Source organism: Fopius arisanus, unplaced genomic scaffold, assembly GCF_000806365.1.
Source record: "Fopius arisanus strain USDA-PBARC FA_bdor unplaced genomic scaffold, ASM80636v1 scaffold00056, whole genome shotgun sequence".
In the NCBI taxonomy this organism is placed as follows: domain Eukaryota; kingdom Metazoa; phylum Arthropoda; class Insecta; order Hymenoptera; family Braconidae; genus Fopius; species Fopius arisanus.
In genome coordinates, this window is record NW_011887795.1 from 442493 (window position 1) to 469803 (window position 27311).

Below are 27311 nucleotides of genomic sequence, written 5' to 3' on the forward strand. Positions count from 1 at the left end.
CCCCTTTGCCCTCACCAACACACTCTTTTATATCTTTTTTTAAACTTCATTTTATGCCTCCAACAACAGGCGAGAACAACGGCTCCTGGTATTCAATGTTATCACTACTGCCACACTATTGGATATGTGTGTGTTGGGTTTTGAAATCTGTGGGTAATTGTTGATTTAATGCTGCACGCTAAGGACGTACAAGGACATTAAGAATATTTCTGGGATATTGAGGGGTGAGTGAAAGTGATTGCATGGGGGGTAAATTAGATTTATGGAATGACTGGGGGTAGGATATTCTGACAATTTTATGTGATCGCCTTATCCTCTGTTTTCGAACACTTGGGACGACAAATACCGAGGGATTTCTTCATTCTTTCTTTCTATTAAATTATGAGTTATGCTGGACGTTGTATTCATGATTTAATGATCAGTTCTGGTGATTTGGGTTGGTATTCAATTTTCAAGGACGATGTCGTTTGTTTTCATGATGGCAAAATGTTTTATGAACTTGAATACATTATGCTGGCGCATGATTTTAATGCTGGGGTCTGATGTAGATTATATTATTTCAAAATCTATTACACGAATTTTTTTTTAATGTTTAATGAGACTATGTCGCGATTGATCAGGACTTTTTAAAGTTCGTTAGATCTCACGTCATTCTACCCGGCCAGGAATCGAACTTGCAACCTATCCGTTGTGAGGCAATTTCGAGACAATTTCATGACTCTGATTTTTTAATGCTAGACCTGATTTAATGACGCTGATTTTAATGCTGTCGTCGACATGACGAGTTTTTTTAATGAGATAAAAAAAATTCAGTTCATTCCCAAAACAATTAAAATCTACGACATTAACAGGTCAATGAAATGCATTAGTATCTGATTTAATGCTGATCTCAACAATTCCTCTACAACCTCTTCAACCCAAAACAAACCAATAATTAACGATAAATAAATATCACTCACCGATCATGATGGCAGCTTTTTTGGGTGTCCTCTTGGCTCTGTACGTCAACGGTCTCGTTACCGAAAAAAATCTATCGAAACTTATGATCAACAGATTAAGTACAGATGCATTACTAGCGAGATAATCAAGTGCCAGCCACGTATCACATACTATTGAACCAAATGGCCAATAACCAAATACCGTGTAAACAGTAAAAAGTGGCATTGATATAAGACCAATGGCAAAATCAGCAACAGCAAGACTGAATAAAAAATTATTTGATATTGTCTGGAGTTGCTTATCAATTCTAATAGCAATCATAACCATTGAATTACCGATAACTGTTGCAAGACTCAGACCAATAGCAAGTACACTTATTAGTACTTGCTGCCACACATCGTATTCAGTTGCTAGCGTGCTATTGTCGTTGCAGTTATCCAGACTTGGTGGCACCTCAGTTACGTTCATTTCGTTTGAAATGACGTTTAATCAACAAAAAACAGCCCCTCCCCCAACAATAACACCTCAATCTGGTATCAATCAACAGCTCAATCTGTTCAATTATTATCGGATTATTTCACTGTTAATCGCTGATTTGTGATTATCTTTGTATTCTCGTGGCTGTTGGTTGTTCTGGCACTTCAACGACACCTCAAATCTGATGATTTATTTCTCCTTTGTTTTATTTATTTATTTTTTCTTTGTTTATTTAGTTTACTCTGTTCTCTCTTATTTCTCCTGGCACTTTGTTTTTTTTTTTCTTTTTTGACTTGCTCAGCCCTATCCTGAACCTATTCCCACCGCCACCTCCTCTAGATCCCTGCAACTGCACTCGAACCGTGATCAGCAACGTCAACTACATCCCACGGTGTTTGTAGTGTTGTTTGATATCATTGAATCTGAAATTTTACAGAGATTAACGGTTAGAGTTGATTCTACGAAACATTTGTTCATTAAAAAATTCAAATTTCAAAATAATTTTCACTCGACGCTCTCTAAATTCTCTCAAAAACACCATTTGATATTAGAATTTCCATCAAAATTATTCTCATCAGATAATTAATTAGGTATACTCATTAAATAATTGATTAATTCACATATTCAGTTGTAATTAATTAAAGATCATAATCTCGTAGCTTTATCAATTCGCTACGAATCAACAATTCCCGGAATTTCATATAAAAAAATACCAAAATTCATTGAAAATCCGCTAAATTTCGAATGCCCATGAATTAATTAATAATAATTCCATCCTAAATTTCCCGTGAACAAAAAATAATGAAAAATAATGAAAAATAATGAAAAATCATTGGGAGAGACTGAAGACGAGTAGTAACGCCCATGATTAATCAGACGACTAATTTCACACCAACATAAAAAAAGAACCCTGTGAATTATTATTGTTATTAATTTTTCTATTCCCTGTGTACCTAGTTCTCCCGGAAAAATAATGCCAACCCAGTTAACCGATTATTACACAAACGATGACTTGCACGCTCGCTTGGCCATTGAATAATGCGAGTGGCAAGAAATATCTTGAGTGACTGAACGATTCAAGTGCACGAGGGCTATCCCGATACCCAGGGATAATGTACGCACGCGTGTCACACATTTACCCCCCTCAATTCACCCCCTCACCCCTCATTACCCCACCCCATGAAGAGTATACATTGACAGTACTCGATCCCACCCTAGATCATCCCCACACCCATTTCTCCTTTTTTCCTTTTTCTTTCACTATTATTTTTCACCGCGACTTGTGTGCATCACTCGATATAGTTCCACCCCTCAATCCTCAACCCCCTCCCCTATCCCCCCTCGCCACACACCCCATCGGATCCTCCATGATTCTGGGAAAATAGTGATAGTTCTGAATCGCGGGGAAATAATAAAATTCGCGGTTCAACTGATTTTTGGAAGTTTGGAGGTGCGCGATAAGTTTTTTATTTTTTTGGGGGTGGAGACGAGATACGGATGCTCCAGGGGTTGGGAGTTGACCTATTTATTTTTTTTTTCGTGTCGGATAGGGAAATTTTAACCGGAGAGATGATTTATTAGTTGATGTTTGGGGATTGACCCGTAATAAATAAATAAATTAGACCCGTCACGCGCGATATTTGACCCACAATTTAGCCTGTGATATTCCTGACATAATTAACCCCTGGGATTGACCCGAGGGGTCAACCGGAGGGAAATAATTATATCTCAAGGACTTGTCGCACGCTAAAATCCTCAGCCTGTCAAAATCATCCCTTAAAGAAATCAATTCCACCTCGTAAAACCAAAATATTTTCCCCGAGTTACATCACACCATCGGAAAACTCCTTCGTCCTCCCTCATTTTCCCAGTCTCCGTGACGTGTCCTTGCGTGTCACCAACTAGTGATTGTCACGTAATTGTTTCTACCTCTGTAACTGTCATTTTTTATTATCAAGTACCAGATTAAAAGAAACAACAAAAAATATATATAAAATCCACCGCAATCTATCAATTCTGTCGATTCCCCAATATTTTCCTGAAATTTTTCCACTGGAATTTAATCAAAATTCTACTCAGCGTTTATTTTTTTCAGTGTCCTGAATGCATGGACACATCCACTGGGAATTGAGTTAACGAGTTTTGTTTTGTTAGTTTGTTTATTTATTTTAGCCTATTTTTTTTTATCACCAATGGATGGAGGGGTAGAGGAAAATTGTTAATTTATCTACTTACTCAGCAGCGGTGCAATCCTGTTATTGGACATGGCAGGGTCAGAGACTGACGGCGAAGTGGTAGAATCGCTGGGCATGCGGTTCCTCTTGATGTGGTTGCACCAGGTGCACCGTAATGCATGTTGCGTTGATGGGACAACGACAGGGCTAGGACGTTAAACCAGCAGCTTGTGCTCTCTACCTGAAAATTCATTAAATATATACCATTAATATTCTTTCCACAATTAAAAATACTCTCACTCCCTCATTTTAATTGTTTCTCAGATTTTATCTTTGAAATTCGCCAACCTTTATCTATTACTTAAATTACTCTAAAAATCATAATTTGTTGAACGAATTAATTGAAACAGAAACATATAATTCATTTGTTAAAAGATATTTTAGTGTTGAATTCAATAAATAAATGTATTGAGATCAACATTTGAGGGGAAATATTTGTTTAAGGGCCGGATGGAGTATCTCGGAAAGATAATTTACTCCAAAATTGGAATTCCTAATTACTCCGCCAATTCATTGTTTTTTCCGATAATTGTTAGCTAGCGGTTGTCAACGACTAGAACGCTAGCTAACAATTATTGAAAAAAAAACGATTAATTGCCAGAGTAATTAAGAATCCCAATTTTAGAGTAAATTATCTTTTCCAGATAATCCAACCGGTCCTTAAAGAAGTTGGGATTTAGTAAAATGTGTGAAAACAAGTGTTAATTGAAAATTGCCCTGCTTGTTAAATCCACCCCGATTTTTCAATCCCCCGGGGGTTCTGCGAATATTCATCAAAAATTCTCCAGGACAAAGAAAAAAAAATATATTAATCGAGAGCCTGTGACAGTTGCCCTTTGATTCCCCAGTTTTCTCGATATTTTCTCGTTATCCTCACCGCACTGAACCCCAATTTATCCCGAGGTACGAGGAATTATTTGTACAAATAGCGAGTGCTAATTATCGATAAATAAACAGCGGGAAAATACGAAAAGAATTTTCCTGAGAATAATGACGATTTGAACGCGCATTTCGAGGGAAAATCACGATATTCCGTGATGAATATTTATTTTATTTTTTGATAACTGGATAATCAGTAAGAATTGCCGTGAAGTGATAATTCTATTGAACATCCCATCCCAGGAGATAATAATTATCCACATAAACGTAAAAACCCAATAAATGTTGAATACCCCAGCGCGGAAATTCCCGTGAAACTATAAGAATTATCGTTGTTAACGTCAGAATGAAATATAGACAACATCGTAGAGTATAATCACGACGTTAAAGGTATTCTCCATCATGAAAATGAGAAAAATACGTGAGGGAAAATAATAGACCACCCGATGGGGTGACTAATACAGTGAGAAAATTATCTCGTGCATGATGTGTGATTAATAACAAAAAAGCCTTTAGTATTTATACATTTTGACACGTATACTCTTTTTTATGTGTCGACATAATTATTTCGCTTGGCAACACGTCCCCGCACACTATAATTGTTTATTAAAATAAATAAATAAAATAAATAATTAGTGACTGATAATAAAATGGACTGACGCTCATCATTTTAAACTTAAATCCTTTACTATTTTCATTGATTTATTTTACTTATTTATTTATTTATTTATTTATTTATTTATTTATTTATTTATTTATTCATTCATTACTAGTTAATTACTTGAATTTACGGGATTAATCCATCGATTTGTGAAATAAAAACTTGAGAATCGACTGGGATAAATTATTTATCGTTTGGAGTGATCAGAATTGAGTGTCTCTGCTTCAGTAATCCCACGACTTAATTACTCCTGATTATCGTAATTAGCCACACGTTAGTTGTAAATAATTGTTTCAATTCCCTCCATTTCTTGTTTCACGTTTTACTTAATTTATCTCAGTCGTTTCGTGTGGATTATTATTTTTCTCTCCGTATCCTGGAGCCTATCGGCTGCTCTTGATCTATTTCCATGTACACCCACGCAAATGCAACAGTTTACCTCTTCTATTTTTTTCAAACTCCATATTACTGTGAGAATATTTTTTAATAATTCTAGACCAATTGATTAATCATCTTAATCCATCCCCAACTGAATTCCGATTTTCCTCGATTAAAAAAAAAAAACTAACGAGAAGTCAAATAAAAATAATAAATTATCAGCGGTAATTACTCTAATTAGATTTTATGTCTAATTTTCCGAGAATATTTAGTGCTATGAGAATATTTAATTCGCTATTGAATATTTTGAGTTTTCCTCATGTGCAATTATCATTAATTATATCAACTGCCCAATTAATCTCAAATATTGATTTTAAAATGGGCATGTGTTTTTCAACAATTCAATTAATTAACCAACAGTGTAATGGAAAACGCTAATTAATCGGCGGCTCTAACAGCCGAAATTTCTGGGAACCAATGGAATACCTGACAAAACCTTAATTACCTCCACCCCCTGGTTCTCCGCGGCCTCAAAACCAATTGCATTCGATATAGCCGGGGAAATTTCCGATTTCACCCTCACCGTACCTCCAGCAAATTCAACAGTGGAAAATTTGGGGTTGAGAACCCGGAGAGAACGATTTTACGGAATTTAATTTCAGAATGGGTTGACGTGTGGAAAGACGTTTAAGTCAGAGTTTTTCCGAACTTTCCGCTGTTATCAAATCCCCTTCCACCCCTTCCACCCCTTCCACCCCTTCCACTCCTTCCACCCCTTTCACCCCTTCCACCTCTTCCATCTCTTCCAACCCTTTCGCTCCTTCCACTTCTTCCACCCCTTTCACTCCATCCACTTCTTCCACCCCTTTCACCCTCTCCACCCCTTTTCACCCCCTGCCACCCCTTTTTTACATGCACCACTTGACAGCTCTGATAACATGCGAAAATTGAAATTGATAATACGATCTGTGACCCTTGCCTTCCCGCTGGCTTTCAAAAATTGGGATTCATCAGAACGTTATGAAAAATAAAAATCAACACCTTTCCACCCTTCACTGAGAATCAACCCTTAAATAAAACACACGTAAAAACGATGATAAATAAATATTATCGGTTGACTAGAAATTATTTTAAGGAGGGGTTGTTGATTGTGACTCTAGAAAGGGTGGAATGAGGGGGTGGTGATGGATCGGGAATAGATAAATTCTAGAACTAGTCATGCATGAAGAAATGAAAAAGAGCGGTAAGAATTAATTGGGGTGTAGGATGAAGTGAATCACCGGGAGGTCGACGAGGATCGTGAGAGTCATCCCCGCAGAAATCACGATAAAAGAAAAAAAAAACGGAAAGACTAAACAGGCCTTACTGTATATCTTGCTAAAAGGGTAAGGTAATGTGAATCCCCTCAGTAGCACCCCGTTGTAGCCTCTACGTCGTCCGGGTGGTCGTCGATGGCGGCAGGGCATCTCCCCGCTAAAAATCCCCATTGCACTAAAAATATCTCAGCCCGACGACAAAAATCCCCCACCCCGTCAGTACGAAAATGAAAAAATAATCCCCTTACACACCAAAATGAAAAGGGGGATTAAGTGATAATGTACACAGAAGCGCAGGACAATTGAATGCACGCACACATATCAAATAAACAGATAAAAAATTACACAGACAATTACTTAGAAGATTTAAAAAAATGACAACAAAGATCCATCGATCCGCGACTCAAATTATTGAAAAAAAAAAAAAAAACGCTAGGGGATGTTTAACACACACACGTACACGTTTCAACGACAATCTACTTTACATCTCTCGTTAAAGTGATGGTCTCTCGTTCCGAAAGAGTCCAGGGTGAGGGCTGATCCCGTACATCATCATAAAAAATAAAACTCACAGAAAAAAATAAAAAGAAAAACAATCCACTGATTTATCATCCCCACTCGGATCACATTGCACCGGATAATTGTCCACAAATTGTTCGGTGATATTTATTTTTTTCCGAATAAATAAAAATTTCGTTATTATTCAATGATTATAAAAATACGTCCTGCCTGACGAACGCCTGGCGCTCATCTTCCACCCCGATGTACCCCAAAAACTGGGAAAAATAACCCCCACCCATCCTACCACCGACTAGATAACCCCTAACACTTATCACGAGGGTGCGGTTACTAGTTTCATAGAGGGGGGAGAGGAATATGCGCAAACTGTCTCAAATTTCACGATTATATATATTTTTTTTTTCTACCCTCAATCCCCTACCCCTCACGACACTGCTGCCACGCTGGGTAATGTTTGGCGACACTCGGGGGGGTTTGTTTTTCACCGGAAAATTTTCCCACTCCGTACGAGTGAGAGAAATATACATATATATATTACAGAGTCCACCCCTAACGGTTTCACCCCCTCATCCGCACTTTATTCTTCATCTGGAGTAATTTGTCGATTTTTTCAATTGAAAAAAAATTTTTTTTAACTTTTTTTTTTTCTCCTGGGGGTTGAATGTTTGGGGGATGATTGGGGTTGATATCGACGGTGGGTGGTATCTCACCTCCGGGTTATGCACCGTGTGTTGTGAAGGACCGGAGAGGACTAGGGCGTGGGCAATCCGAGAGAAACGCACGAGCCGACTACATTGATTTTGATTTTCGAAGTTACGCGCGCGCGCAGGATTAAACTCCCCGCTCTTCTTGGTTTTTCCACACTGTGGTGTGGGTGGATTGGAGATTAGCGGTGGGGGGGCGAGGAGGAGGGGGGTGGTGAGTGGGTGGTGGGGTTGTCCCCGTTCGTTGTACGCTTGACGCCTTGGCACTGCCCATTCATGACCCGCGAGAATAGTGGCACACGCCCGTCAGGACGTTGGTCCTTTCAATTCCGAAGGGAGGGGATGGAATTTTCCATGAAAATCATTTTTTCGGGATTTTCCTTCAATTTTTCCAATTTTTTCCCATTTTTTTTTTCAGTTCTTTCTGCACTCTGCCTTTTTCTACGTGCAGTAAAGTCCATTTACCGCACGCAAGGGTGTAAAACATTCGGCACTCGTTGGAAAAGTGCTCGTTTATCAATGAGAAGGTAGGTAGGGTACTCGATGATGGAGACTTGTGCATATTCGGTGAGTGAAATTCCAATTTTCCGCACTTGTGTGGAATACAATGCGATATGCGGTATTAATAAACGTATCCCTTTTCTCCTTCGATGGAAAAATGTAGAACGAGGAGTGAATCAGGCTGGACACGGCTTTTCAAGCGCAATGAGAGTGTGTTACACCACATTTTTTCCCTCTTTGAAGTCAATTCTTGCTGAGTGAGTTCCGAGAAGCGACTTGCACAATTGGAATTGTTGAAGGGGAGAGAATGAGGGGGTGAAGTGGAAGGGACTGCCCTCAGCGCAAAAATGCATTTGTTAATTATCTACATTCCCGAGCTCTGGATTTAATAAAGTTTCACGTATTTGTCATAATATACTTATCGCAAGTACTCGGTACACAATTACACTCGGTACATAAGTCTTTACCGAACCTCTAGAATCTAAAATAACGAAAATTACCACCGGAATTTATCCAAATGCACCCCTCTGTACTGATATAATAAAATGATCATAAAAAAACAAAACGAACATGTCTTTTTAATTCCCGGATTTAACTGATTTAAAATCGTCTCAATTTAAAATTCTCCCCAAATTATTTTGTTAATGGAAAAATTACTGTAAATTTAAAAATAGCACGGACTTTCGGGTAAATTAGATAATAAACTTTTCACGACATGACACACCCGTTTTATAACGCAATTTTTACCCCATTCCCATGGTAATATTTTCGACATTATTTCCACGTCGCAGCGATATCACTCGGCATTTTATTAAATCCCTCCATTATCCCGGTTTTTAGGGACTAAAATGGGGGCTTAAATAGTTCTATGATATTTTTAATCGGCTTGACGAGAATAAGAGATTGCCTAATAGATTTGAGTGTCCCTCTGGACGAAAAGATAAGAGCAGTAATCTTTACCACTTCGTTGAGCCCATCCCTTAAATAAAAATAATTACTCACATAATTACCGATCCTAATCCTAATCCGTCCCACTGCATCCACGAAGAAATGTAATTAATTAAGTGAAATGATTGATTTCTAATTGGAGCCAATTATTAATTAACGTCGGTTTGTCGTTCCCTATTCGTTGAAAAATGAAATAAATATAGCATATAGTTGTTTAATCGTTGGAATTGTTTAAGGAAATTTTGCGGTAATAAAATACCTGATAGATTTCATCATCATTTATTCATGACAATTGAAACTAAATTCATGTATACAACTCTCCTCCGAGCCTGATTGTAATCAACATTGCTGAAATTCCTCAATTGGCCATAACCAATTATCAATCGATCCTGGTTAATCGATAAAGCAGTGGTCGGTGTATGGGGGAAGTGACGAAACATCTCAAAACACTGAATAATCTCAATGACGAGTCGTGGGAAAATTATTGATAAATTTTCTCGGAGAGCCACTCGTCTAGGTAAATTCGACGAGATTATGGAATTTAATTCATTTCACCACTTCATTACTGTTTGAAGACATATGGTTCGATCTGTACCTCATTTTTATTTTCTGTAATTTTGTGTTGAGTTATCCCATCGTGCTACTTATCAATAAATAAATACGGTGTAGAGAGAATTGAGATCACATGAAGTAACCGAAGCCGAAGGTTCGTTTTATGGCGTCCCAATAGTATCTGTCCCAATTTTCTTTAGTCGAATCTTCCTCACTGTAATTAAATAATCAGAAACAAACGATCATAATCTAATAATAACTGATGCAAAAACGTTTAAACTGGAGTCAACAAAATGGTAAAAAAATGGTAAAAAAAATGGTAAAAAAATGGTCAAAAAATGAATTACCTGGAAGGAACTCCAGTGTGAGTGAGAACAACCTCAGTATGATCCGATTTCTCATTAATATCAAGTACAACTTCGCTAAAATGTCCCTCAGGCCATTGTTTACATCTCCACTTCTGTACAATTTTCGTTGGTGATAATTCCACGAATTCTCCATGAATATTTCCTCCAAAGAGTTCGAATTTTCCATTTTTCGTTGGTTCGAGTCTTACAGGTCCTTTCGTAAATGCTTGAACCATTTCCGTAGTTGTTAAAACATTGAAAAACTCTGGGGCTCGACACTGAAATTTCTGCTGCTGCTTGACAGTTGTCGTTGAAATTTTATACCCAGGGGTTTTGTTATTTGATACTACAGTGGCATTCATTTGTGCTTTAACGTTAATCGCTGTCTTGCAGTTTTTCGTTATTGCTTGATTCTCGTCCTTCTTGGGGAGAATCATCCCCTTGGTAAATTCTTGCTTAAGAGCTGCAACGTATTCTTTTAGCCGTTCTCGGATGAATTCCTTTCCTTTAGTATGCAAGAAATGCTTGACTGCCTCACCCTCGTCAGTACTTGACTTCAGAGTGATCTCAATGTCGACTTCAGAGATATCATTCTCCTCAGAAAGATTCGGAATGTTGATCTTTCCCTCGATTGTCTTATCCTTCGAAAATACCCACTTCAGGACTAAATTCCACTCGTAAAAAAATATCAACTTTCCCTTTCTGTTATTGACTACTGCCTCACCGTCACACGTCTCTATGTCAGTTATTTTTGCACTCATTTCGTCTCCCTCGATTTTGAAGTTCTTGAACAACTCCTTGATCTTCTCCTTGGACCAGGCACAGGCATTTTTTTCTGTCCAGTGCCAATTATTGACGTTAGTGGCATCAGGTCTCTCCTCAACAATCCATCGTGGATCACCCTCGCCCCACTTTGCCATTTTCTGAAAAAAATCAAGTCCAAAAAGTGGAATAATTAATTATGGCATTGGCCTCCACGTGACTTCAGGGCCACTGTCAACAAATGGTGGATATAATCCTGAGAAATCCTCAGGAAGTGACTCAAAACCACTGAATTGTGGAGCCTCTAACCCCCAGTGCCCGAAAAATTGATTGTCCACGTGGATTAAATCCAGAAAAATACAAAAATCTATTTTTTTAAGTGAGAGACTCACCCAATTCACTAGTCGTCCTCAAAAACCGCAGGAGACCTCCTGGATCCGATGATTTTCTCTGTGAAAAACAGGAAAGGGTTTTGTTCTCTCAACTCCTCGATGAAATCAACAGAGATCTGGAGAAATGGTGGCTTCCTAGGGATTAATAAAGTCAAACCCTTCAGTAAATACTTTCTCAGCGTTTCTGGATCGCGCGAGGTGCAAAATCATTCAACAGCAATTTTCTGGAAACTTCATGAGGCGAATGGAATCCCTCTGCCAATGTATCCCCCAAAAATCCCCTAGACTCCCTATAAAATCCGTAAAATCCCCAGAATCCAACGTTGCCGCTTCAAAATTTCAATTTAAAACTTTCTAATTCCACTTCATCTAAATATTCTTTCCAATAATTAAAACTATCGACTCGTTTATCCCATGACAGAATTTTTTAATTAATAAAAATAAATTAATTAATCGTAGAATAATTAATTTATTGATGATAAAAATGTAAAAATCCCGGAATTCCAGGAATACCTTCTCCTATCAGGTGGTGACAATCAGCTGGCAACATTGTGAAAAATGCAGCGTGGTTCCCCTCAAAGTCATCTTTCAAAAATCTCCAAGTGTCTGTTTAAACAATAACCCCGGATAAATAATAATCGACTAAAATCCAGAGTTCGATGTGGGAGGCAATAAACATTAATCAATTAGTACCTGTGTAATTTAAATGGAGAGGAGGACAAGATGGGTATTTACGAGGGAACAATTGTTGGACACACCGTCCAGAAGAGGTGGCATGGAACCAGAAAGAGAATCAAGTTACAGACGTCAAGCTGCTAATTTTATTCGACACGTGGGACAAAAACTCTCTCTGTATCCTTTCCACTAATCATCAATCACCCCATTATTCCTATTGATCACCAAGAGGGTAGGGGATAGGTGCAGAGGTTAGGATATTAATTAACCTATAATTGGTCTTGCAATTGAAATCTCCAGAATTCAATCTCTGGAGATCCAGATATTTGTTAAAAATAAATGTCTGGATTAATTGAACAGTTAAATTGGTTAAAGGGTTAAGGATTTTCCTTAATGAAAATAATTAACAGACCACAGCTCTGGATAAATACCGCAGTTGTCCTCATGCAGAGATTCTTCATGTACCAATCGTTCACTCGTTTCGACAGAAATGTCTTGTCTCTGGCTGTTCTATTTTGCGTTGCTAAATCCTTTAAGGAGGAAGATGGAAGGATTCATCCTGTGGTATTTCTTAAAACTGCTCACTCCTGTCTCTACAGAGATGCAGCACCCCTCGATCCCCACTCTCCTGTAAGCCAATCAGTCAATCAATTCATTAATTGATTATAATTTATAATGCCTTTCAAATTGTTACGACTTTGTAGATGATACATAATTATTTATAAGAGTTTTGTGATTTTTTCCACTCCCGTTTGGTGAAAAATTGTGAAAAAATAGTTGGAGAATTTTTGTAGCAATACGAGAAGCAATTAGAGGACTTGCTGTTTTATGAGTATGTCCTGCTTGCAACACTGGCCTTTGATTTTGACATTGATCATGCACACACTCACATTTTGAAGAATTCTCATTTAGTCACTGGTAATTAAATTGTTTATTATCCAGTTCGTTGGCTGGGAAGAGGTAAATAGGGAATATCTTTGGGTATAGGAGAGAATGCATTCAAATTTCTCAGTATTTTTACACAGGACCTGTTAATCATCAGTAATATTCGTATTATCCTCTTAAAGAAAGAGAACGTGACAGTTTTTAATTTCCCATCTCATGATTTTATCGAGATTTATTTGAGAGAATGAGTTATTAATTATGATGATGATGATTGATTGGAAAATGTTACATTTTTACTCTGTAAGGGGATAAAATACTAGGGGAATAACTCCCTCCAGAGATATTCGCGGAATAATACCACTTCGCTGCTGATTTATTCTCCACAAATGATTTTCGCTAGATTATTTATCGAGATGAATGTATTTACAGCGACCAAGGCTTTAACCAAGGTTGCGCACGACATTGCATCGAGCAGGTGATTAATTAGAAATAATTATCTACTTTTTTGAAAAATCAGACACGAATAAAGTCGTAAGTCATCGATAATTGATACAATTGTTAATGAAATTATTTTCTATTCTGGGGTCTCTTCAGGTAAATCTTCCATAACAAAAAGTGAAAGCTGTCAAGTTCATGGGAAAATAACAAAAATCCTCGTCACTTGCCTATTATTTACAGTTAATTTGTCGACAATCCTGCAATTTATTTGTTATTCATTTTTATTCTTGCTTTTGATTTATTTGATATTAGTTTGGAGTTCACCACGATGTGCCTGCAGTATAGACCAACAGCTGTTGCCTGTTTCTGTCTGCAATTGGCATGCCAATGGGCGAATTGGGAGGTGAGGGATTCCAGGAATTCATATAATTAATATTGATTAATTATTCCTTAATCCATACGCTACATGAAAATAATTGAATGATTAATTAGCAATTGATTTCTTTAGATTCCTCCGCCGAAGGATGAGAGGCCCTGGTTTCACCACGTGGACGAGAGCCTGACTCAGGAGTTCATAAACCACCTGATCGCCAAATTTCGTCACAACGTCGGTGGGTACTACCCCCGCCTCCAGGAGAAGATAATGTCCATCTTCTACAAGGACAGCCCAGTAACGCCTCACCCGAGTCCCTCGAACTCGCCCTGGCGAGAGGTCTGTCATCCAGAGAATAGCCCAGTCCTTGAAAAATTCCCAAAAGGGCGACATCAACCCCATCCTCAGAGTTTCCACCGTCCCCCAGCTCTGCCACCCCCTCAGCTCCCTCAAAAACCAGCTGGAAGCCTCCACAACAACCACAAGACCCTCCCGGCGTCTGCCGAACATCTCCACCACCAGGAGAAGTTCCTCACCCCAGGAAAAGCCCCTCAAAGCCACTCAAATGCTCAAAAAACTCATCAGAAGCCCCAGAACTTCTCGAAAAATACAGGATCCCCTCCAGGACACCTCCACCATCATCACCACAGGCACCACCACCTGGAACACCGGAAAAGGCAATCACCTGGTGTGAATTACCTTGAACCTCCCAGAATTGCTCAGGAGTTTCCTCAGAATCACGAGAATTCCGTAGAAAAAATTCTCAGCTCGATGTCTCCAGGGATTTCTGTAGAGGATCAACCGAGCCTCGAGGTCCCCGATGACCTCCTCGAAATGGCACCTCCAGAGAATTTCGACTTCGAACACATTTTCATGAATGTTGTGGAGAGCCTCACGTCCATAACAAACCCGGATCCCCCCAGGGGTCACAAATCAGATGTCGAGGGTGGAGCTCACCAGGAGGTGCCCGCCATCCCCTCAGGAGTGGATTCCATTGACTCGGGGGTATTCTCTCAGCCACTGAGTCAATCTCTGAGTCAAAATGTCCAGAGGTTCGAGGAAATTCCAGGGGACGAGTCTTTTGCCTCGATATTTCAGACTCCAGGGGGAGTTGATGCACCAGGTGGTGATTCCAGTCATCTCCAAGGGTTGGAGAGGAGGGACGATGTCTTGAGGGACGACAAGAAGAGGAGGAAAAAGGAGAAGCATAAAAAGGAGAGGAAAATGGAGAGAAGGGAGAGAAAGGAGAGGAGACGTAGAGAACAGGAGAGAGAAAGAGGTTTTGTATCGCCCATTAAAATCAAAATTCCTAGGGAGAAATTGGGAAATTTCGGGGGGGAGATGGATGTTGTGGGGGACGTGGGGATCACCAGAAAGAGGCAGAGGGAGGAAGGGGGTGAGAGTCAGGCGAAAAGATTTCAGGGAGATTAAGGAGAGAGAATACGACTGAGTTCTGCGGGAGAATGTTTAATTAGTGCCTTAGACGAGTTTGTATTTTGATAAATGGTTGTGAAGAATTGTTGGAAGTTACCAGATTACGTGATTAATAGAACAATTTATTTCGTAATTTATTTGGTGTACTTTATTTATCCCTGACACATGGAGAAATGAAAAAATTCAATTCTATGAAGGAGAGAAGATAATTCTGACTTACCTACAGGCACCACGTGGTTATCGACTAGATCTCCTTCCCCTAGTGAACTAGAAAGAATAAATAAATAAAATTCCTTGAATTCTCAAGACTCAGTACATCATCAATTGAATAAAAATAAATAAATCGTCAATGAACAATTGATACAACTAATAAAACAACCGGTGAGAGTCTTAAATTGATAATTTTTATACAGAAATCGTAAAAATTCATTGAGAGAAAATAATTCTTTGGTTATGGAATGATTATTTTGTTTTTCACATAAAAATTATGTGAATTACCTGAGAAATAATTACTAAAAATCCGGAGAATTCATTCCAGATCTTGATGTCTTTTCAGAATCGTCCCCAGGGCAGCGATGTCATCCCTAGGAGGTAAAGTACTCCCCCAATTTCGTCAGGTGTTTTCAGTTCCCCCTCGAGACTCCCTCCAGTGGTTCCCAGGTCACATGCACAAAGGTCTCCGTCAGATGCAGCAGAAGCTCAAAGCAGTGGACATCATCATCGAGGTTCACGACGCCAGGGTGCCACTCTCAGGTCGTTATGAGCAATTTCGTAATACAGTCAGTGGCTTAAAGCCCCACATATTCGTTCTCAACAAGAAAGATCTCACGGATTTATCGAGAGCGAGACATTTCGAGGAGAGATTGAAGTCCGAGGGCATCAACAACGTCATCTGGACAAATTTCAAGGACCAGCAGTGCAAGGGAATGCACTCAATCCTCCCAACAGCTCTCAAACTAATTGAAAACTCCCAGAGGTACAATCGAACTGGTGAACAGGTAATTATCATTAATTTCATTATCAATTGTCGTAATTCCTCTGGAATTATTGGAGTCATTAATATTGTCAGGATTACGCAGCGATGGTGATAGGAGTTCCCAACGTGGGTAAATCCTCCCTGATAAATCGTCTCAGAAATAAACACCTGAAGAAGGGAAATGCCACAGCAGTGGGAGGTGTTGCAGGAATCACCAGATCAGTTTTAACTAAAATAAAAGTATCTGAGAAGCCCCCGGTGTACGTTCTGGACACTCCAGGAATCCTTGCCCCCTACATCAGGGACGTAATATCTGGATTGAAACTAGCTCTCGTGGGATGCCTCCAGGATCACCTCGTGGGGCCCCAGGTCATCGCAGACTATCTTCTATTTTGGTTGAATAAAAATCAGAGATTTGATTATGTGGAGAAACTGGGGCTTCAGGCCCCAACAGATGATATTCTTCAGCTGCTGACGATTTCCGCTGTCAAGATGGGAAAGAGCAAGAAGATCAAGCGATTCGATGGACAGCTCATTGTCAGACCTGATTTTAATTTCGCTGCTGAGCACTTCCTCAGGGTTTTCAGGACTGGGGAGCTGGGGGGTGTCTGTCTTGATAATGATATCGTCGAAGGGGGAGGGGTGGAAGGGTGAAATATTTTGACAGCTGTAAATGTTTCAGAGATATTTCATACGTGAACTCCAGAATTTTGGATTATTGTAAATATAGAGTAATTTAATGTACAATTTTTTGAAAATAAATTCACATGAAGTGAAAATATTTGTCGTCCTGGGAATTATTGCAATTATTGCAATTATTCCAGATATTAAATCCAATAATTTTATCAGTTGATTTATCTCTGGAGCAATTGCAATAGATCATTTTATATCCTATCGAAATACTTTGGGAGATTATAAAAAATATTCACCTTTTCCCCCACCACGGGCTCGATGGCTTCCACCTCTTCATCTCTCCACCACCTCTCGACTTCCTGAGACTTTCTCTCACTGAGTTTCGAGAGTTCAAACTCACTGGACTGAATTCCCATTATATCCCCTCACTTTATCCGTACCAAATTCTCTAGTTAATTTGTTATTTATCGGTGTTATTATTATTTTAGCGAGTATGTTTGCGAGAGCAACATTTATCCCAACATTATTCTACAACATGATGATGGAAAAAATTACGTCGAGACGGTGGTACGACAGAATCGACGAGACTGTTATCCTCGGTGCTCTCCCCTTCAGGAGTATGACGGAAAAAGTGAGAGAATTCATAATATTCTTCATAATAACAATTAAATAAACCAGTACATAATAAAAACGATTTTTCTTACAGTTAATTACTGACGAAAATGTGACTGCAGTCGTTTCAATGAACGAGAATTACGAATTAAAATTGTTCTCGAATACTCGAGAGGTAAATTATTGTTGAAAAAATATTTGTTGATAATTTTCGGTATGGAATTATTTCGTGGAGTGAATGGATGAAAAGGGATACGTCCAGCGAAAAAGATTTGAAAATTCTAAAGAATTTGTATTTTGAAAAATTACTCGCCAATGCATTGATATTCTATTCAGGAATGGTCGCGCCATGGAATAAAATTTCTTCAGCTATCAACAACTGACATCTTCGAGACCCCGTGTCAAGATAAACTCCAGAAAGGTGTTAATTTCATAAATCAGTTCAAAGGAACTCTTTCTCATGTAAATGATGGACATAATAGATTATCTGGTACTGTCTACGTCCACTGCAAAGCCGGAAGGACAAGAAGTGCGACTCTAGTCGGGTGCTACCTCATGAAGGTGAAAAATAGTTTATAAATAAAAATCAATGGTTTTTTGAAGGATAAATTGGCAAGAATTCCGTTTGTTTTCGATTTTAGAAGCACGGATGGACCCCTTCGGAGGCTGTGGACTACATGAAGAGTAAAAGGGAACATATTCTCCTTCATACTGCCCAATGGAGAGCCCTGACGCTCTTCTACGAGAATCACGTCGAAAATCAACGAGAAAAGAATTAGATGACGGAGATAATTAATATTTTATGACTATTAATCAATAAAACCAAGTATTGACTTAAACCCGTGTTCTGTCGGTGGAAGATAATTTTATAAATATAGATTATTTACAAATTGAATTAAAAATAATGACTTTATTTGTATTTGTCAGGAGATTCCACACTTACGGTTTTCTGCAGTTCTTCAGTGCGAATTCCTTTGCCTCTTCGATTGATTTTTTAACTCTAGAATGAATTTCTGCCTTCGGGAGTTTCAAGACTCTCGTGTGACGAGTCAACACCGGATTTTCGTCGTCGAAAGAACCTAGAGTTGAGTTGAAAATTTTATTTACTGATCTCATCCACAAGTCAGCGTTGAAAGTCTGAGTGACGAAATTCTGAAATGAAAAATGAAAGAAAATTATGAAAACTCCCTTCGATTCATAATTTAAATTAATTGATCGATGGTCTTTACCTCTGGAACGAAACATCGAGCTCTGACTTTCCTCTTTCCCTTTGCGATGATGAAAATCGGTTTTTCTGGATATAATTCCCCCGCTTTCTGCAGGGGAAAGCTCTCAACTTCGATTGAATCCGATGGAAGACAGTGCACAACGAAATTCTCAGTTGTGCTCTCAACTGCAAATTTAATTTCACTCTTCATAAAGTCCAGGACCATCTCTCGTCTTTTGTTGGGGTCGTTGGAGTCTCCTGGAGGGACATCTGATAGAATTTTCGAGGATGCATCTCGAGCCTCAGGACCTGCCACTGCAGTTATTGCTCGAGAGGACGAACCTTTCGATGCTATTTCAATTATTCGAAAGTATTTTAAATCACTCGTGTTGTGAACGTGCGTTCCACAACACGCCTCTCTAAAAACAAATAAACGAGTCATTAATTAATGTTTAAATAATCAATATATAATGTTTCTCACTTTGACTTCAACTGCTCCCCATCGATCTCCACAATTCTCAGATTTTTCTCTGGATAAATCGCTCCAGGAACTAGAATTAACTCCTCCTCTCCGTTAAATCCAATAGAATCAACAATTCTAGTCTTCACAGGGACTCCATCACCGATACATTTATTAATCAACCTCTCGATCGACTTCACATCGTCCGGAGAAATTATTTTCCCATAAGAACTGAACTGAAACACTAGATTTTCACGAGTAACAACACTTCCCCTTTGAGAAATAGCTGGAAATATTTTTCTGAGGGCAGAATTGAGGAGATGAGTGGCTGTATGGTGCCTCATCATCGAGACCCTGTGGACTTCATCGAGAGATATCTTCACGTCGTCATTAATTGATAATTTATTAATTTTATCAGTGTAATTCGATGGATCGAACTTTCCCAAATGAATCACGTGATTCTGCAATTTCTGGGCCTCTGACACGTTGAAGACGAGATTTTTTATCCTGAGGCGTCCCTTGTCGGAGAGTTGACCACCTTCTGGGGTGTAAAACGACGTCTTATCCAGAATTATCCCAATTTGTTTATTCTTTAATGAAGACTCTAGATGGAGAGTCTTCTCTGGTATTAATTCACCTGTAAAAAATTGCATGAGCTGAAAGAATTCCTTAAACGAATTCCCCTCTCGAAAAACGTCTCACCATCGATCAAAATCCCCACCACCTTGGCCTGCACCTCCTGGAACACATACCCCTCGTCCTCCCTCGAGTACTGGTACTTCCCCTGATCATCGGTTTCCCCGAGGGATTCCTGAGTCCTCGCTCCAGCCCTGGAATTCTTCCTGACCTTCTCCATGACCTCCTCGAACTCTTTCCTATTGAATCCCAGCCCCTCGACCTCAGCGAGTTCCTCAATGACCTCGGGATCCAGTCCATACGTGTCATAAAGCTTGAACCCCAGATCTCCAGGTATATTTTTCATCCCTGGGACCTCCAGGAGTCGCTTCTGGAGTTCTTTGTACCCCAGAACGAGGCCTGAGGCGTAAGGATCACTGATGGCCCCCAGTTGTGGCCTCTGTTTTACGATTTCTCCCCAGATCTTCCCCGAGCAGCTCTTCAGATCCTGCAGAAGGTCCTCCTCATACTCAACAATTGTCTGAACTCGTTTTAAATTCCTGGAGATGTCTGGGTAAATTTCTCCGAGGGTCTCAGCGACCTGACAGCACACGTCGGAGAGAATTTTCTCTCTCCTGAAGACATCCCTTCCAACGTTTATCGACTTCCTGATGACTCTTCTCAATTTGTGGTTCTCCTCTGGGATCATTCCATCAGATATGCACGTGGTGATCATCCTGGCGTGATCAGCGAGGATTCTGTACCCCGTGTCCAGTCCTGACAGATCACTGTCACCGAATTTTCCTTGATAGGGAGGAGCCGACGACGACCTCCTGATGGCATCGAAGATCGGTACGAAGAGATCGGTGTCGTAGTTGGAGGTCTTCCCCTGGAGTACTGCAACTAGCCTCTCAAAACCCATACCAGTGTCCACGTGATGACACCCAAGGGGCTGAACTGTAGTATCCTGGAGGCGCTGGTGCTCGATGAAGACGAGGTTCCAGAGTTCTTTAAGATCTGAAGAACGACTTGATGAGGGATTTTGACAGGTGTTGATGTGGATCTCAGTGCAGGGACCACAGGGTCCCGTCACCGACATCTCCCAGAAATTATCCTGGAGGCCTGATGGCACAATTTGGGAGGGACTCAGCCCCAGGGACAACCACGTCTCCTTGGTCTCCAGGTCTGGGGGAAGCTCCAGGGATGGATCTCCGGAGAAATACGTAACGTACAGTCGTTCCTTTGAAATTCCAAATGGTCCTGTCAGCAATCCCCAGGCATAAGCACATGCCTCTCTTCTTCCATAATCCCCAAACGACCAATTCCCCAGCATCTCGAAGAAGGTGTGATGGTAGTTGTCCATTCCCACTGCCTTCAGGTCATTGTGCTTTCCCCCAACTCTCACGCACTTCTGGTGATTGACAACTCGTGGATGTGGAGGCTCCATGTCCCCCAGGAATATCCCCTTGAATTGATTCATACCTGCATTCGTGAATGCCACTGATGGATCGAACACCGGAGTCACACGACTCGAGGAGATGATCTTGTGGTCAAGATCCAAAAAGTAATCCAGAAATTCTCTTCTTATTTCCAAAGAACTCTTCGGGGCTTTCGTTGTTTTCTCCTCTGACTGAATTTTATGCAATTTTCTTTTTAGTTTTACTGCATTTCGCCATCTCCTCGGGCTCAGACCCTGGAGGGACGTCCTAGACATCCGCAGCATTTCTCAGATTTTCCTTTTGATTTTCAGGTTACGTTCACTGTATTATTATTCTGCATCAGAGGCATGCAATGTGATTGTTCATTTTCAAAATCGTATCGTGATGTGAACAAAGTAATGATGATTGTTTTGTGTAGATGATAAAAACAAACAGTAGATTACATCAAGAGTTGGTAAGTCATTGCACTTACGTTTATTTATCATCATTCACCTGATTTGTGTCCTGTAAAGTAAGAGTTTCTCTCAAATTCAATCTTTTGATCATTGTAAACTCACTCACTCGTTAAAATAAACATGAACTCCATTATTTCTGTCGCTCTTCATTTATCTCACAGATAAAATACACAATAATGGGAATAAATATACTTTACATGAGTAAATTTTCGGGGTATATGTAACATCAAAACACTGATAACTTTGTCTTGTCCTTCCTATGAGTCTGCTCACTGACAATATTCTTCTGCTGGGATCGTAAATTTATAAGTTCATTTTGTTTATCATTATACTGTATAACAATATTATTATAAGGAATAGTTCCTTTAGCATGTTTTCTCAATGAATTCAGGAGTAATGATGACTCTCTCTCGAGTTTCGTGATGCTCTCGCTGACTTGAAAATTGGCAACATTCAATCCTCGATTAGTTGCTGCCTTGAATGAGGTTTTGGAATTTTTTGAACTGCTAGGTTCACCGCCATCGACTTCTAAAAAACAATACAATGAAGTTTTAGTTGCTCTATTGTACGAAAAAAAACAATGCCATAAGACAATATTGATTAATTACGTTTATCTGAGAGTGTAGTATTGATAAAATCAAAAATATTCTTCTCCTTTTCTTTCTCCTTGTCGTATTGCTTCGCCAGTTGTCGATCAATCTTTTGTTTTTCTTTTCTCAGTTTTCGTTCGACAGTGAATAAATTCTTGTTTCCAGCTGCCTCTTCTTTGAGTTTCATGCAATGATCAAGTGATTTACCTGGTGGTAGTACAGTAGCTTCCACAGGCTCGACTCTCCCATTACCTCTTTTTCCCAAACCAGTCCCTAATATGTACCCCATTTGAAGCATCAATTTGCTACCAATACCACGCGTATGCTCTTCCCATTTGCCCAAACGTTCGTTAGGATTTAAAGTCAGTAAAGATTCATGAATTATCTCTTCTGATAGTGTATCATCTCTTGATGATTCGAAAGCTTGGCACGAGTCATCATCGTCGTCTGATGAGTCGGACATGTCCAGTTGGTCGTCAGTTAGTGGTAGAATATCAGCGACTGTCACTTCCATTATATTTCCACTAGCCTCGAATTTCACCCGATAGACATCGTCATCTTGCGATGGGGTTTTCAAAATCACACATCTATGCCATATTTTGTTTTTCTCTTTCGCCAATACTCGACTCCCCATTTTTAGTGAAGAATAATCTGGCTCTCTAAAATATTTTTACTATTTTATCATGATATAACTATATAGACAACTATTTTCCCTCCAATGGAGACATTTTAATCAATCGAATTTAGGTTTCTCTTTTATCATAGTAAATTAAACCAATTATTAAAGTTCGAATTAAATTCGTTCATTAATTTTTTAAATATTTGAGCTGTTCACGAAAATCCATTTTTTTCACAGTACTTTAACACAAAATAGAATAAAATACTTCAATGATAAATGAATTTCCAATTTCGCATTGCAGATGAACATTCAGTATTGCTAATTTATTATTATTTTAGCAAAAATAATAATACTATGTGCAAAGATAGAGCAATTCCCACAAGTTTTGTTTGGTTTAGATTATTGGTACATCCTATCAATAAATAATAAAATAATTATACCTGTACTCTTGTAAACTGGAAAAGGGAACATTTTCTCCATGCGAATAATGACACTTTTCATCCGAGAATTTGCATTGCCCGTCCAAATAAAATGCACACGGCAACATTTCTTTGTGAGTTGGATTGATGAATAAAACTCTGACCTAAAGAGAAATGCAGGGTATAATAATTCAGATTAAATTCTGATACTTCACAATATTAAAATTCAAATTCTCACCTGAATGTCGTGAATACTGTTAATAGTACTTTGTTCATTATTATCAAGTACTGACGATACCATAGCATTGTGATAACCCGTACTACCCCAACTGCTTCCAAAAGGTGCCCTACATTTCATACCTTGGAGTGCCTTGAGCTCTTCCTACAATTATTTAACTTGCACGATATTAATTGTTCTCTTCTAAGCGTTAGGTGATATTTGCTTACTGACATCAATATTATTGTCACTACTTGGGGCTTCGGCTTTTCCATTATCATTGGTGATGTTTAATTCATTCTTCTGCAGTTCTGCCTGATAATTTATGAAATTGGATTATTACTCTTACTCTAATCATGATCATTCAACAAGATGAATAATTACTTTGAATATAGCGTATTCCTTTGCCATTGGATCATCATCATCATCATTATTATCCTGGCTGTCGTCGGACAGCCCATCGTCCTCATTATCACTTGTCTCCTTTCCCTCAGCACTTCGTAAACTTTCTTTTGTCAAGGCTATTAATTCCTGGATATCTGACTGGAGACTTAGTAAATTATTTCTGTCTGTTCCTGTTGGAGTCCCTGATAACGCCAGTTGAACTTGGGACAGCTGAAGCACATGATGGATAAATTTAATTGATTATCTCAAGTATCAAAGTTTATTGTCTTCTACATCTTCCATTACGAATTTTTGTGTTTTGGGATGCAAGCGAATCCAGAGAATGAATATGAATACCTGAGTCTCATACTGTTCAATAGCTTCTCGTAAACTATCGACATCTGTCATTATTAGGCCCTTTCTGTCACTAGTGATGAATCATTTGATCAAGTTAATTGTCAAAATGAGGAGAGTCCATGTGAATGGGGATTATTTGCAAATAATCACGGAACAATAACAAATACACAACTAATGGAATGGAAAATATCTGTACAGAGATTACAGGGAAGATCAGCAACGCTTATGGAAAAGGTTCAACAGCAAAGGCTCCGAGCGGCGGTTGCGGAACTAAATTAGAAGCTCTACCCGTGAGTAAGGTAGGGCACGAGGCTGAGCGTCGATAACGGCGTAGGAAAGATAGAGATAGAGTGGGGGGAATCGAGGAGATAGGGGAGCTAAAGTGGGAAAGCAACATTGAAGCGCCCAGTGACCTACAAGTAATTCACTGGGCTTCAAAAATTGTCGGTCGGTTGGTTGATTGGTTGATTGATTGGTTGATCTGGTTGGTTGTTTGATTGATTGGTTGATCTGGTTGGTTGGTTGATTGATTGGTTGATCTGGTTGGTTGGTTGGTTCATTGATTGGTTGATCTGGTTGGTTGGTTGGTTGGTTGATCTGGTTGATCTGGTTGGTTGGTTGGTTGGTTGGTTGGTTGATTGATTGGCTGATCTGGTTAGTTGGTTGATTGATTGGTTGATCTGGTTGGTTGGTTGGTTGGTTGGTTGATTGGTTGATCTAGTTGGTTGGTTGGTTGGTTGGTTGGTTGGTTGGTTGGTTGGTTGGTTGGTGGATCTGGTTGGTTGATTGATTGGTTGATCTGGTTGGTTGGTTGGTTGGTTGGTTGGCTGATTGAATTTTGCTTTTATAATCTTTCCTGGTTTAACTATCATTTTTTTTTCACACAATTTGCAATCCCTTGTCAACCTCTTACAAGCCCCAAGTGCTCATAACGTTTTTGTTTTTCGATTCACTTTCAAAACGACCTCAGTGAGTGGACAATTTACAGATAAAAATATTAATAATTTTCTCAGCCCAGCTCACATAATTCCACAGTTTACAATTGTTTTATTCACCTTTTCTGCCCTATCTAACGTCATTTCCCAGTTATTTCAGCAAGAAACGATGTTCTACTCTGTCAATCCCTCCGTTTATCTTTGTATAATCATAAAAAATTGTAAACAATTAACCATGGGTGTCTTACAAAATTAAGAACAAATTACATTAGCCATTCTAGCGCTCAATCCTTCATTCGTTTCATCAACAAAAATAAACAAAAGCACGTGATAAATTCACCTCGTTCTGTTTTTTAATTACCAAAAACTTTCTCCATTTTTATCCTTCACATATTTACGTTATGACTACTAAATAAATTACATTTCACCGCGAGTAATGACAAGCAATTCATTTCAATCATGGACACCGACGGTTTCGGGGAAACATCCAGATAGTATTGTATCCTCCGAATTCACAACAGCTAAAAAATTTAGACCATCTTACGAGAGGCAATCAATTATAATTAAAATTATTGAGTTTAAATCACAAAGCATTTGTTAATATTTTCTTCCATTTAATTACAGAGAAGAACCATGCATTGAGCAACTACTGGCTAATGAATATCAGAGAATATGGCTGACGGAAAGGGATGAGTGGCTTAACAAACTTGCTCTTTCCAAGGATGAGAATAAACGTCGGCACAAATTTAAATCTAGTGAATCAACAAATGTAAGTAATATTCCATTCCTAGGGGAAACTCTGGCAAAATGGGACACTAGATAAAATGGAATGAATCAGGAGACAAGGGGGAAAAAATTAATCATAAGAATCCGTTAACCAATATTTCAATTTTTCCAGAATTTTATTCCACTTTACTGATAAACAAATGTTAAATTTCGATAAAAGGAATTCCGCAATCAGAAGCAAAGAATTTCAAGCAACAAATTGGAATCAGAAAGTATTGAAATTAGAACGCGTATTTTTGAGAATGTTGAAAAATTTTTAAAATAAAAAACCAACAGTATATAAACAAAAGAAAAAATTAAATTCTTAAAAAACATTGGGACTTTTTTAGACCATCTCCAACATTTTTTGGCGAAAAAAAGGACTAAGAATGAGTTAAAAACGTTTTCTGCAGGTGTCCTATTCTGCACTAGCTCGTTCTAGTCATGAAATAATTAATCCTCATTTTTATGAATTAGAAGAAAGCAGCTGATAAATCGACGAAAACAACGAGAAGCACAAGAACGATGTGCAATTCTCAAGCGACTGGATTAAAACAAGAAAAGAAACCGTAACAGTCATCACCTCGTTCCAGATCTATTACTGAGCTAATCCAAATAATATAAAGTGACTTTCAAGTATTTCTGTTCAAGTCCAAGTGAAAAAATAACAGGCGAAACATTAAATAACTTAACAGCTTTCTCACATAAACATGGCTTTTAAAAAACGACACACCTACAATTCTTATCCCACGAAATCTTACAGGTGCGGCTGACTATTCATTTCATGTAATAAAATTCATAGCGATTCAAAGTGAAATTAATTCAGTCATAATGTACTCGAGAATGTCGGAAACCCCGGAAACGGTTTTATGACCGATAACACTCCACCTTTTTTATTTATTTCTTTATATATTCATTTTTCATTATTTTTTGAAGCCGAAACATCGGTGACCTTCAAATCCATTAGTATAAAAAGAAGAGAGCACTCGAATCTAATAAAAGCAACTCACGCAGGAATTCGGCTTATGAAGCCATTTCATCATTATCATAAAAAATTTATAATAGTCTAGTCATTCTAGTCTCTAATTCTCCTCAATTAATACCAAACGAAGAGCTAAATTTTTTTCTCATCTCCACTAATGAGACCTCACGATTCCAGCACAATCACGCATTAATCGATTACCTAAATCTTCCTCGTCACTCGGAGGGAATGG

General features: G+C 38.8%; 7 protein-coding genes and 1 long non-coding RNA gene across 23 annotated transcripts in view; 4 read left to right on the forward strand and 4 right to left on the reverse strand.

Moving 5' to 3' along the window:
* Window positions 1-9134, forward strand: part of LOC105268349 (uncharacterized) — a 10199-nt gene extending 1065 nt beyond the window's left edge. Inside the window, exons 1-3 of one of the 2 annotated variants that reach the window (XR_892322.1) lie at window positions 76-224; window positions 8526-8674; window positions 8772-9134. This is a non-coding gene — a long non-coding RNA (uncharacterized lncRNA). Of the gene's footprint in view, window positions 1-75; window positions 225-8525; window positions 8675-8771 lie in introns of those variants that run through there. The other variant, XR_892323.1, reaches the window with a different exon arrangement.
* Window positions 1-9649, reverse strand: part of mAChR-A (muscarinic Acetylcholine Receptor, A-type) — a 16662-nt gene extending 7013 nt beyond the window's left edge. For 3 of the 9 annotated variants that reach the window (XM_011307857.1, XM_011307859.1, XM_011307850.1), the window contains exons 1-3: window positions 7370-8169; window positions 3652-3831; window positions 960-1838 (exon numbers count right to left, since the gene is read on the reverse strand). In XM_011307857.1, the coding sequence (XP_011306159.1) occupies window positions 960-1407 (448 nt within the window). In that variant the 5' untranslated portion in view covers window positions 1408-1838; window positions 3652-3831; window positions 7370-8169. The other 6 variants (XM_011307855.1, XM_011307852.1, XM_011307851.1 and 3 more) reach the window with 6 other exon arrangements.
* A 190-nt stretch (window positions 9650-9839) lies between these two features.
* Window positions 9840-12209, reverse strand: LOC105268358 (activator of 90 kDa heat shock protein ATPase homolog 1). 2 transcript variants are annotated; one of them, XM_011307872.1, is made up of 4 exons: window positions 12123-12209; window positions 11610-11744; window positions 10456-11378; window positions 9840-10322 (listed from the first exon to the last, which is right to left on the reverse strand). In XM_011307872.1, exons 3-4 carry the CDS (start codon window positions 11373-11375, stop codon window positions 10238-10240), a joined length of 1005 nt encoding a protein of 334 aa, XP_011306174.1. In that variant the 5' UTR covers window positions 11376-11378; window positions 11610-11744; window positions 12123-12209; the 3' UTR covers window positions 9840-10237. The 2 variants fall into 2 exon arrangements, with proteins under 2 accessions (XP_011306174.1, XP_011306173.1); XM_011307871.1 differs by lacking the exon at window positions 12123-12209 and having other exon boundaries at window positions 11610-11854.
* An 86-nt stretch (window positions 12210-12295) lies between these two features.
* Window positions 12296-15578, forward strand: LOC105268357 (cyclin-T1-1-like). The gene is made up of 6 exons (XM_011307870.1): window positions 12296-12461; window positions 12695-12914; window positions 13079-13202; window positions 13599-13644; window positions 13920-14010; window positions 14116-15578. Exons 1-6 carry the CDS (start codon window positions 12316-12318, stop codon window positions 15409-15411), a joined length of 1923 nt encoding a protein of 640 aa, XP_011306172.1. The 5' UTR covers window positions 12296-12315; the 3' UTR covers window positions 15412-15578.
* Window positions 15579-15662: 84 nt separating this feature from the next.
* On the forward strand, window positions 15663-18474 carry LOC105268356 (phosphatidylglycerophosphatase and protein-tyrosine phosphatase 1-like). Of its 3 annotated transcripts, XM_011307868.1 has the most exons (6): window positions 15687-15795; window positions 15971-16005; window positions 17512-17654; window positions 17730-17810; window positions 17972-18196; window positions 18277-18474. In XM_011307868.1, the coding sequence occupies exons 2-6, from the start codon at window positions 15990-15992 to the stop codon at window positions 18412-18414; spliced, it is 603 nt and encodes a 200-aa protein (XP_011306170.1). In that variant the 5' UTR covers window positions 15687-15795; window positions 15971-15989; the 3' UTR covers window positions 18415-18474. The 3 variants fall into 3 exon arrangements, with proteins under 3 accessions (XP_011306169.1, XP_011306170.1, XP_011306171.1); XM_011307867.1 differs by lacking the exons at window positions 17512-17654; window positions 17730-17810; window positions 17972-18196; window positions 18277-18474 and adding an exon at window positions 16484-17505 and having other exon boundaries at window positions 15663-15795; window positions 15971-16412; XM_011307869.1 differs by lacking the exons at window positions 15687-15795; window positions 15971-16005; window positions 17512-17654; ... (1 more) ...; window positions 17972-18196; window positions 18277-18474 and adding exons at window positions 16334-16412; window positions 16494-17505.
* AlaRS-m (alanine--tRNA ligase, mitochondrial) lies at window positions 18472-21659 on the reverse strand. The gene is made up of 4 exons (XM_011307866.1): window positions 20005-21659; window positions 19324-19939; window positions 18865-19261; window positions 18472-18787 (listed from the first exon to the last, which is right to left on the reverse strand). Exons 1-4 carry the CDS (start codon window positions 21638-21640, stop codon window positions 18575-18577), a joined length of 2862 nt encoding a protein of 953 aa, XP_011306168.1. The 5' UTR covers window positions 21641-21659; the 3' UTR covers window positions 18472-18574.
* Window positions 21660-21721: 62 nt separating this feature from the next.
* On the forward strand, window positions 21722-27242 carry LOC105268353 (uncharacterized). 3 transcript variants are annotated; one of them, XR_892324.1, is made up of 3 exons: window positions 21722-21810; window positions 25957-26101; window positions 26575-27242. XR_892324.1 is itself a non-coding variant. In XM_011307862.1 (3 exons), the coding sequence occupies exons 1-3, from the start codon at window positions 25769-25771 to the stop codon at window positions 26249-26251; spliced, it is 279 nt and encodes a 92-aa protein (XP_011306164.1). In that variant the 5' UTR covers window positions 25444-25768; the 3' UTR covers window positions 26252-26567. The 3 variants fall into 3 exon arrangements, 2 of the variants coding, with proteins under 2 accessions (XP_011306164.1, XP_011306163.1); XM_011307862.1 differs by lacking the exons at window positions 21722-21810; window positions 26575-27242 and adding exons at window positions 25444-25881; window positions 26231-26567; XM_011307861.1 differs by lacking the exon at window positions 21722-21810 and adding an exon at window positions 25474-25881.
* LOC105268354 (zinc finger CCCH-type with G patch domain-containing protein) lies at window positions 21942-24652 on the reverse strand. Of its 2 annotated transcripts, none has more exons than XM_011307864.1 (7): window positions 24398-24652; window positions 24041-24271; window positions 23891-23971; window positions 23678-23821; window positions 23461-23603; window positions 22420-23060; window positions 21942-22336 (listed from the first exon to the last, which is right to left on the reverse strand). In XM_011307864.1, exons 1-7 carry the CDS (start codon window positions 24446-24448, stop codon window positions 22038-22040), a joined length of 1590 nt encoding a protein of 529 aa, XP_011306166.1. In that variant the 5' UTR covers window positions 24449-24652; the 3' UTR covers window positions 21942-22037. The 2 variants fall into 2 exon arrangements, with proteins under 2 accessions (XP_011306166.1, XP_011306165.1); XM_011307863.1 differs by having other exon boundaries at window positions 21942-22339.
* Window positions 27243-27311: the final 69 nt, after the last annotated feature.

Excerpts from the sequence above, each read along its gene's own strand:
- LOC105268358 (XM_011307872.1), bottom strand. The coding sequence starts at position 11,375 with ATGGCAAAGTGGGGCGAGGGTGATCCACGATGGATTGTTGAGGAGAGA. Across the intron at positions 10,323-10,455 it reads CACACTGGAGTTCCTTCCAG|TGAGGAAGATTCGACTAAAG; the intron begins GTAATTCATTTT and ends ATTTAATTACAG.
- LOC105268357 (XM_011307870.1), top strand. The coding sequence starts at position 12,316 with ATGGAGAGGAGGACAAGATGGGTATTTACGAGGGAACAATTGTTGGAC. Across the intron at positions 12,462-12,694 it reads GTGGGACAAAAACTCTCTCT|ACCACAGCTCTGGATAAATA; the intron begins GTATCCTTTCCA and ends AATAATTAACAG. Across the intron at positions 14,011-14,115 it reads GCCAATGGGCGAATTGGGAG|ATTCCTCCGCCGAAGGATGA; the intron begins GTGAGGGATTCC and ends TGATTTCTTTAG.
- LOC105268356 (XM_011307867.1), top strand. The coding sequence starts at position 15,990 with ATGTCATCCCTAGGAGGTAAAGTACTCCCCCAATTTCGTCAGGTGTTT. Across the intron at positions 16,413-16,483 it reads ACAATCGAACTGGTGAACAG|GATTACGCAGCGATGGTGAT; the intron begins GTAATTATCATT and ends TAATATTGTCAG.
- AlaRS-m (XM_011307866.1), bottom strand. The coding sequence starts at position 21,640 with ATGCTGCGGATGTCTAGGACGTCCCTCCAGGGTCTGAGCCCGAGGAGA. Across the intron at positions 19,262-19,323 it reads GGGGAGCAGTTGAAGTCAAA|AGAGGCGTGTTGTGGAACGC; the intron begins GTGAGAAACATT and ends ATTTGTTTTTAG. Across the intron at positions 18,788-18,864 it reads CTCGATGTTTCGTTCCAGAG|AATTTCGTCACTCAGACTTT; the intron begins GTAAAGACCATC and ends TTTTCATTTCAG.
- LOC105268354 (XM_011307863.1), bottom strand. The coding sequence starts at position 24,448 with ATGACAGATGTCGATAGTTTACGAGAAGCTATTGAACAGTATGAGACT. Across the intron at positions 23,822-23,890 it reads GTAGTGACAATAATATTGAT|GAAGAGCTCAAGGCACTCCA; the intron begins GTCAGTAAGCAA and ends AAATAATTGTAG. Across the intron at positions 22,340-22,419 it reads TACTACACTCTCAGATAAAC|AAGTCGATGGCGGTGAACCT; the intron begins GTAATTAATCAA and ends ATTGTTTTTTAG.
- LOC105268353 (XM_011307861.1), top strand. The coding sequence starts at position 25,769 with ATGACAAGCAATTCATTTCAATCATGGACACCGACGGTTTCGGGGAAA. Across the intron at positions 25,882-25,956 it reads TTTAGACCATCTTACGAGAG|AGAAGAACCATGCATTGAGC; the intron begins GCAATCAATTAT and ends ATTTAATTACAG. Across the intron at positions 26,102-26,574 it reads AATCTAGTGAATCAACAAAT|AAGAAAGCAGCTGATAAATC; the intron begins GTAAGTAATATT and ends TTTATGAATTAG.